Below are 8,588 nucleotides of genomic sequence, written 5' to 3'. Positions count from 1 at the left end.
GTCCAGCCTTTAAAACAACCTTGACTTAAAGGATTCAATCTGATTCTATTGGACTGAGAGCTTCTGCTGTATGTATAATGTATGAAAGGAGGTTTACTTTCTAATGCAAACCTAATTGAATCAAAACTTTGCCTCATAGTGTCGTTGTAATCTTTCTTGCAAGTAAATATGATTTTGTGACGACGTAAAAACATCTCTGGCTCGATTGTCCCGGGAGTCTGAGGCAATATTTCAAATATGGAATTAGTTTTTTATGACGGGCGCCCTTTTGAAATGCGCAAACACAAACTTGTGCTTTAAAAAAAGTACTAATACAGTACTTTTAAAATCTAATTTAAATCCAACAGTTGGTGTTTGTATAGATGAATTCATAACAACTTTGATTAAATGCGTTATTGTTTCATTGTATTTCCCATCTGTAAAAATACGTGAATGTGACGTTTGACATTGGAAACATTTTAACTGCAAAATTCAAGATTAAATCCAGGAAAAAAGGCAAATTCTGACCAAAATTCTGTGTTTACATGACTGCAGCTCACACCTCCCTGTCCCTGTCTGGATCAAGAAAGTGGACTGGCAGCTGTAGAGTTGCCAGTTTGCCTCCAGGGCAGCACGGGTGGTGCACATGAGCAAGGCACCAAACCCCCAACTGCTCCAGAGCCATTACATTACATTACATTACAGCTATTAAAAGCATTACTGAATTACTGACTCTTATACAGATTTAACAGCCATTTATCACTATATGACGTAACTTTCAGCAGATAATCGAAATGAAGTGGAGTCTTTCAAACAGGGACCATGTCTAAAATTGCCTTTCTATCATTATCGTCTTTGATAATGGTGGTTTGAGGCCATTACAGCTGCTGCATCTCCAGCCATTGTTAGATTTGAACTCTAATCTTTGCTGCAATTTCATTATATTAAATCTATTTTAGCTCCTCAAATTAGCATTACTGCTGTCAGCTTAGAAGTTAAGTTAAGAATGTAAGTTAAGTGACCAGAACTACTTAGAAAACTTTATTACTCAAAAATGAAACGTTAATTTACTGTTAGGCAGAGACCTTTGCATCAGTTTGGAGCAACGCTGTCGAGCTCGGACCATAAGCTGTTGCCCTCCATCTCCTCCTAAAGCTTTGGCTCATCACGCTCCCATCCAGAGGCCGAGTCCATCACTCTGCCTCTGTGCTTCCGCTATCTGTAACTGCAGACACCATCACACTGTCCCGGGTATTAGATTTATTGAGCTTATTTTCTGATTGATGGCTCTAATCTGATTCTGCACACAGTTGATTTAATCTGCGATGTTAGCGGCCAGTCCATGCAGGGGTGTTGACAGAATATTAGGCTGAGATGAGAGGGATCACTTGAGGCTACACGTCGATGTGTCTGAGTGTGTGTGTGTCCCTGTGTGTGTGTGTGTGTGTCCATGTGTGTGTGAATGTGCTGAGAGGGTCTTCACATTACACACGAATGTAACATCGGTGGACTGGTTTGCTCTGACCCTAAGTGTGTGTGCCCAGGGGACTCTGCTCTGCCTGCCTTGCAGAGAAGATAACACACCTCTCAAACGCCGCTAATGAGCTCTAACAACGGCACTGATGACGCTCATGCATTAACCAGACCGATGAATGTCTTTGGCAGAAACGATGTGGCACTCGTCCCTCAGCCAAGACGAGTGTGACGTGAGAGGCGACACTATCATCCTCTGAGCGGAGTCTGCAGGGGGAGAATATGCAAATGTGATCACGTCTGCTTGTGGGGTTGCCAGGTTTCTTTGTAAATCTGAGAACAAACATCATTAGCAGAAGGTGAATTTAGAAATGAATGACCAGGCCACCAAACTGGTGTCAAACTTACACTGGCATCCAGGTGCTGAACTGAGCTGAACCTGAAAAAGCAGTCAAAAAGTGTTGCAGCATTTGAAGGTAGAAGTGGACACTTTTTTTTGCACATTTAAGCAAATGGATGTAAATGAGACACTGACATTAACAGCAATATTCTGTGTCATACCAAATATGCACTTCAGCAGTTGTAAACAATAATAGTGTTGTTCTCCGTTCCCACAAAAACTCGTTTGATCATAATTCACTCCCAGGTTTAAGTCATTTAGTGATATTCACAGAGGGCATTTAGCCATATGGGGGCTTAAAACAGTGTGTTGAGCTGAGATACAGGCATGTTAAATATTCATGTACAAATGCTCACCGTCTGTGCATGTGGCCTCTTCAGCTGTGCCGTGCAGTGCATGCTGGGAAGTGAGAACCGAGCTGCAGCACTGTGTCAGTGGCTTCACGATGCAGCCACGTGAAAATCCGTCTGTGGATATGAGGTGGTGAGCCTGGCTTAAAGGCTCGAGGCAGAACACACAATTACTGCATCCATTGACCTTTGACCCCAAACATTTACCCCCTCTGCAACATCCTCTCTCCTATCCTCCCTCTCATCCTTTCCATGTTCCCTCTCATCCTCCTCATGTTCCCTCTCATCCACCCCATGTTCCCTCCTATCCTCCCTCTCATCCTCCCCATGTTCCCTCCTATCCTCCCTCTCATCCTCCCCAGGTTCCCTCTTATCCTCCCTCTCATCCTCCCCATGTTCCCTCCTATCCTCCCTCTCATCCTCCTCATGTTCCCTCTAATCCTCCCCATGTTCCCTCTCATCCTCCTCATGTTCCCTCTCATCCTCCCCATGTTCCCTCCTATCCTCCCTCTCATCCTCCCCATATTACCTCCTATCGTCCCTCTCATCCTTCCCATGTTCCCTCCTATCCTCCTTCTCATCTTCCCCATGTTCCCTCCTATCCTCCCTCTCATCCTCCCCATGCTCCCTCCTATCCTCCCTCTCATCCTCCCCATGTTCCCTCCTATCGTCCCTCTCATCCTCCCCATGTTCCCTCTCATCCTCCCCATGTTCCCTCCTATCCTCCCTCTCATCCTCCCCATGTTCCCTCCTATCGTCCCTCTCATCCTCCCCATGTTCCCTCCTATCCTCCCTCTCATCCTCCTCATGTTCCCTCTCATCCCTCCCATGTTCCCTCCCATCCTCCTATGACCACTGGTGTTTCAACTGGTTCATACTGATATACAGTGGGATGCGAAAGTTTGGGCAGCTTTGTTAATTTTCATGATTTTCCTTTATAAATCATTGGTTGTTAGGATAAAAAAAATCAGTTAAATATATCATATAGGAGACAAACACAGTGATATTTGAGAAGTGAAATGAAGTTTATAGGATTTACAGAAAGTGTGCAATAATTGTTTAAACAAAATTAGGCAGGTGCATAAATTTGGGCACTGTTGTCCTTTTATTGATTTCAAAACCTTTAGAATTAATTATTGGAACTCAAAATTGGTTTGGTAAGCTCAGTGACCCTTGACCTCCATACACAGGTGAATCCAATTATGAAAAAGGGTATTTAAGGTTTAAGGTGTAAGGTTATTTAAGGCAATTGTAAGTTTCCCTCCTCTTTGAATCTTCTCTGAAGAGTAGCAACATGGGAGGCTCAAAACAACTCTCAAAAGACCTGAAAACAAAGATTCGAGGTTCGAGTCCCTGCCGAGGTGCCCCTGAGCAAGGCACCGAACCCTAAATTGCTCCCCCCTCTGCGAAGGGTGGTAATGTAATGTAAGTCGCTTTGGATAAAAGCGTCTTCCAAATGATCGTAATGTAATGTAATGTAATGTAATGGTTTAGGGGAAGGATACAGAAAGCTGTCTCAGAGATTTCAGCTGTCTGTTTCCACAGTTAGGAACATATTGAGGAAATGGAAGACCACAGGCACAGTTCAAGTTAAGGCTCGAAGTGGCAGACCAAGAAAAATCTCGGATAAACAGAAGCGAAGAATGGTGAGAACAGTCAGAGTCAACCCACAGACCAGCACCAAAGACCTACAACATCATCTTGCTGCAGATGGAGTCATTGTGCATCGTTCAACTATTCGGCGCACTTTACACAAGGAGATGCTGTATGCGAGAGTGATGCAGAGGAAGCCTTTTCTCCGCCCACATCACAAACAGAGCCGCTTGAGGTATGCTAAAGCACATTTGGACAAGCCAGCTTCATTTTGGAATAAGGTGCTGTGGACTGATGAAACTAGTTATTTGGGCATAACAAGGGGCGTTATGCATGGAGGAAAAAGAACACAGCATTCCAAGAAAAACACCTGCTACCTACAGTAAAATTTGGTGGTGGTTCCATCATGCTGTGGGGCTGTGTAACCAGTGCAGGGACTGGGAATCTTGTTAAAGTTGAGGGACGCATGGATTCCACTCAATATCAGCAGATTCTGGAGACCAATGTCCAGGAATCAGTGACAAAGCTGCAGCTGCGCTGGGGCTGGATCTTTCAACAAGACAACGACCCTAAACACTGCTCAAAATCTACTAAGGCATTCATGCAGAGGAACAAGTACAACGTTCTGGAATGGCCATCTCAGTCCCCAGACCTGAATATTATTGAAAATCTGTGGTGTGACTTAAAGAGAGCTGTCCATGCTCGGAAACCATCAAACCTGAATGAACTAGAGATGTTTTGTAAAGATGAATGGTCCAAAATACATTCAACCAGAATCCAGACTCTCATTAGCAGCTATAGGAAGCGTTTAGACGCTGTTATTTCTGCAGAAGGAGGATCTACTAAATATTGAGTTAATTTTTTTTGTGGTGCCCAAATTTATGCACCTGCCTAATTTTTTTTAAACAATTATTGCACACTTTCTGTAAATCCTATAAACTTCATTTCACTTCTCAAATATCACTGTGTTTGTCTCCTATATGATATATTTAACTGATTTTTTTTATCCTAACAACCAATGATTTATAAAGGAAAATCATGAAAATTGACAAGGCTGCCCAAACTTTCGCATCCCACTGTATGTCCCACTGTATGTCCAGCCATTCATGGGGATAGACTTCCTCTGGGTAAGGAGAGTAACTACCCCCCTTCCTAGTGCTACGGCGCCTTTCAGTGGACAGTCTGGGCTCTGCTCTTTACGTCAGCGAGCCTCAAAGTCCCCTTTGTTATCATTGATTTGGATTTTTTCAGTCATTTGTATTGTAGATGATGTTGACACAGCTAAATAAATCTCAGATATCCATCACATAATTGTGTTTACATGACGATTAATCAGAGCGAGATGGAAGTTTTAACGAGCATATAAATAAACTGAACGATGTAATGGACTGATAAAGTTAATAATAGCTTTTGAATGAGCAGATAAGCCATCTGGGTTTGTATGGGGTATGTATGGGTGTAGGGCTATACTGTATGTTCTCTACCGGCAGTGCAGCAGTGAACAAATGTCAGATGTCAGCAGCAGCAGCTTAAATTAAATAACTCGGGTGAAGGTCGGGGTGTTTCCAGCAGCAGCAGCAGCAGCAGAGGAGACAGGCACTTGGTGTGAATGTGTGTGTGTGCGGGGTGTGATGAGCAGCTATGGGGAGCTCTAACGATTCCAGGCTCCTAACAGAATTGGCACCTTTGGTCTGCTACCTTAACACTTAATTATGATCTTTTTGCTAAGTTTCTTTGCTGAGCTGTGCAAACCGAGGAGTTTAGAAAGGAACACTGTGTGCTAATGAACAGCAGCTGACATCAGGGTAGGATGGAAGACAATACACCCCGCACACGCTTTCTCTATTTTACTTTAACCTTGATAGATGTACAGGAAGACAAAAGACAGCAAATCAATGTAATTCACATACACAGTTATTTATTCTATCACCATTTGGACACATTTCAGTAGGCAGACACAAACACTGAATCCTATACAGCTCAACACAGTCAGTTTATGTCCCATGGTTCCTCACAGCAAATCCACTGTACACACCACCTGTGAGCGACTCAGGATCTGGGCCTCATGGAGAATACATTCAGACAGAACCACTTTGGTCCAGAGAGGGGAGTGACCCAAAGTTGCTGTTTTAAAAAGAACAAAACATACATGGTCGTGGTCACAGCTTAGAAATACACACATCATTTTGAAATATAACTAATCTACCAGTACACCAGTACTTTCCATTGCTTCTTAGTATGACAACGTTTCACCCTGATGTGCAAAACAAGAAAAACACTGAAATTCACACCCAGCAAAACAGCGGCGCCTCGAGCTCTCAGCACCATCCTGAGCACCTCCCCCATTACAATCCCAAGGATGAAAAACAGTCTTTACATGACGCAGCAGAGCAGAGCGCCTGGTTGAAGTGTAAATCTAAAGAGCAGAGGGGAGAAAAAACGGGAGCAATTTTCTGAGAAAACAACTCGGAGCTGCTTTGCTGTAATTTCACTCGGAGGAATCACGGCGGCGGCGGCTTTGGGAACCAGAGTGCCATATGTGGGCGCGTGTTACTGGAATGTCCCGTGGTATGATACAAGCTATGAAGGGAGCGACTCACCATGACCCCTGACCTCTGTGCACTGTGCCAAGCCACTTGTTTGGGTTTATATCAACTAATGATTCAACTCACTGTAACGCATCATCCACAAAACCTGCAATACTGAAAAAATACACACGTTCTTACACACATGCACAGACACACAGGCATGCATGACCATATTGACGGAAATCAAATAAATCACTTGTATAAACACACACACACATATATATGTATATATATATATATATATATACAGACAGTATTTACCAATTATAAATTAACAATGTGCAAATAGTCATACATACATACAAAGTCAAGTTAGTTCTGCCAATACTCAAAGGATTTCACATGAGCTTGCCCTTATTGAAAAACCAGTGAAACTAATGTACCACTGACTGTTTTGAGTTTCTTTGTCGCATTCCGGCATCGTTCGTCATCGTTTTGTGTATTTCTCGGAAATATCTGAGAGATTTTGTTCTTGGTTTAGTTCAGGATGTCTGCAGCCTGCGAGGACAGAATAACGCTGAATTTGGTGAGTCTGAGGGAGACACAGAGTCATTAGCGACATCTGTCTGACTCCCAGGGACTCGTGCAGAGAGAGAGAGGACACACGCATCTACGGCCAATGAATCAAACAACTTGAGCTAGATAAAGTCTGCTCAGCCTGCAGGCACAAAGCCAAAACAAGTTTATTTAAAGAGGCTGGAGCCAGAGGTGACAGAGGTTATTCTCAGTCACAGTGTTGGATTCATACTTAATGCATGTGCCTTTACAGCTCACGTCTATACGCTGCGTATTTATATCCTTGACTTAAGTGCAAAGTTTCCCCTATCAGCTCTGGGTTGAGTGGTCTGTTGTGTAGAAGTTCATACAACATATCCCGGTCAGACAACGCGTCAATGGGAAATGGGAAAAAAGGGAATTTAATGGCCGAACTGCAACCTTTCCGCTTGAAAACACACCCGGCACATTTACACGGTTACAGTTGGAGCACTGCGGTATTCAAGGTTTGCAGTCTGTGTTGAAAGGAACAGTGGTTATTGTGAAACATCTGAGTGGAGCGACGACCCTTTAGGTTATCTATCATTCATCCCATCCCACCTCTCGACCCTTGACCTCTCTGCATGTCCTTATGTAAGTCAGGAATGTCCTGGTGAGCAGCTGCCAGTTTCCCATGAGGCCTGATTGGGCCACTTCAACAACTTTACTATCTTTACTACGCCGTGTACAGTCAACACCAAGTATTCATTCCTATTCTGTACATTTTTGTCAAAACATCAGAGACAAGGAATCCCTTTACACACACCATCTTGTTTTATGCGACTTGATTGGTCTTTTTTTCTCTGAGTGTGTGTGTGTGTGTAGGCAAGATTGCTTCAGTGTCCAGTTTGTCTTTTTAGCTCCAGTACCACAAAACACACATTTGTATACACGGCACGAATCAAAGCAGAGGCTCAAGCAACATTTTGTTTTCTGCTGTTATTATTTGAGGTTTCCGGGGTTTTTCTTTTTCGGGTTGTCCTATTATTTTACATGGTTTATGAGGACTTGTGATGCGGTCACGGCACTGTTTTCCTACACAAATCCATTCCCAGCATGTTAGACGGCTCTGTGAGGACGTCTGCCGCATTGTTCTCCCTTCTCAGGCTGTGGAGAGGGCTGAGTGCTGCTCGTTCTCCCGGTGACGCCGATCCTGGGTGAAGACCTCTCTGACAGATGACTCCATCAGCCAAGCTCTTCACAGCCGCTCAGGGCAGTGTGTCGGAGCCAGACGAGAGCTGAAGGCCCTGCAAATATCCTCCCAGGGGGGTGTTTTCTTTTTGCAGTCGCTTTCAGAGGTGGCTCTCCACGCTCTCTCTTTGACGCTCGCAGCAACGCACCTTCTCCATCACACAGATATCCTCCACCAGGGTGCAGCTGCTGATGCTCCCCTCGTGCAGCAGGGAGGCGCACTGGTCGGCCCCTTTGATGCCGTTTTGGCAGTCGGCCACGAGCACGTGCCTCTCCTCGGGGCTGCAGGCCGGAGTGGAGTTTTTGGCAATGTCTGGGAGGTGCGGCAGTCGAGAGACGTGGTTCACAAGGCTGCCGCTCTTCACGTTGGGGGTGTTGCTGTAGGTGTGGCGGTACTCCTCCTCGATGTTCCTCCCCAGCTTCCAGCGCTTCCACTTTTTCAGGATCTCAGACTGCACCTGAAGACAGAAGGGGGCCGAG

General features: G+C 44.5%; 1 protein-coding gene across 2 annotated transcripts in view; it reads right to left on the bottom strand.

Moving 5' to 3' along the window:
* Window positions 1-6,534: 6,534 nt before the first annotated feature.
* The window catches only part of gcgra (glucagon receptor a), a 30,197-nt gene continuing 28,143 nt past the window's right edge, over window positions 6,535-8,588 (bottom strand). For both annotated transcript variants that reach the window (XM_076144148.1, XM_076144149.1), the window contains one exon: window positions 6,535-8,566. In XM_076144148.1, coding sequence (XP_076000263.1) covers window positions 8,210-8,566 — 357 coding nt within the window. In that variant the 3' untranslated portion in view covers window positions 6,535-8,209. The remainder of the gene's footprint in view (window positions 8,567-8,588) is intronic.

This window comes from Genypterus blacodes, unplaced genomic scaffold (assembly GCF_046128005.1).
Source record: "Genypterus blacodes isolate CSIRO-AG114 ecotype Tasmania unplaced genomic scaffold, CSIRO-AGI_Gbla_v1 ptg000028l_1, whole genome shotgun sequence".
NCBI classification, from domain to species: domain Eukaryota; kingdom Metazoa; phylum Chordata; class Actinopteri; order Ophidiiformes; family Ophidiidae; genus Genypterus; species Genypterus blacodes.
Note: the sequence above shows the minus strand (reverse complement) of the source record. Positions and strands in the feature narration are given on the sequence as shown.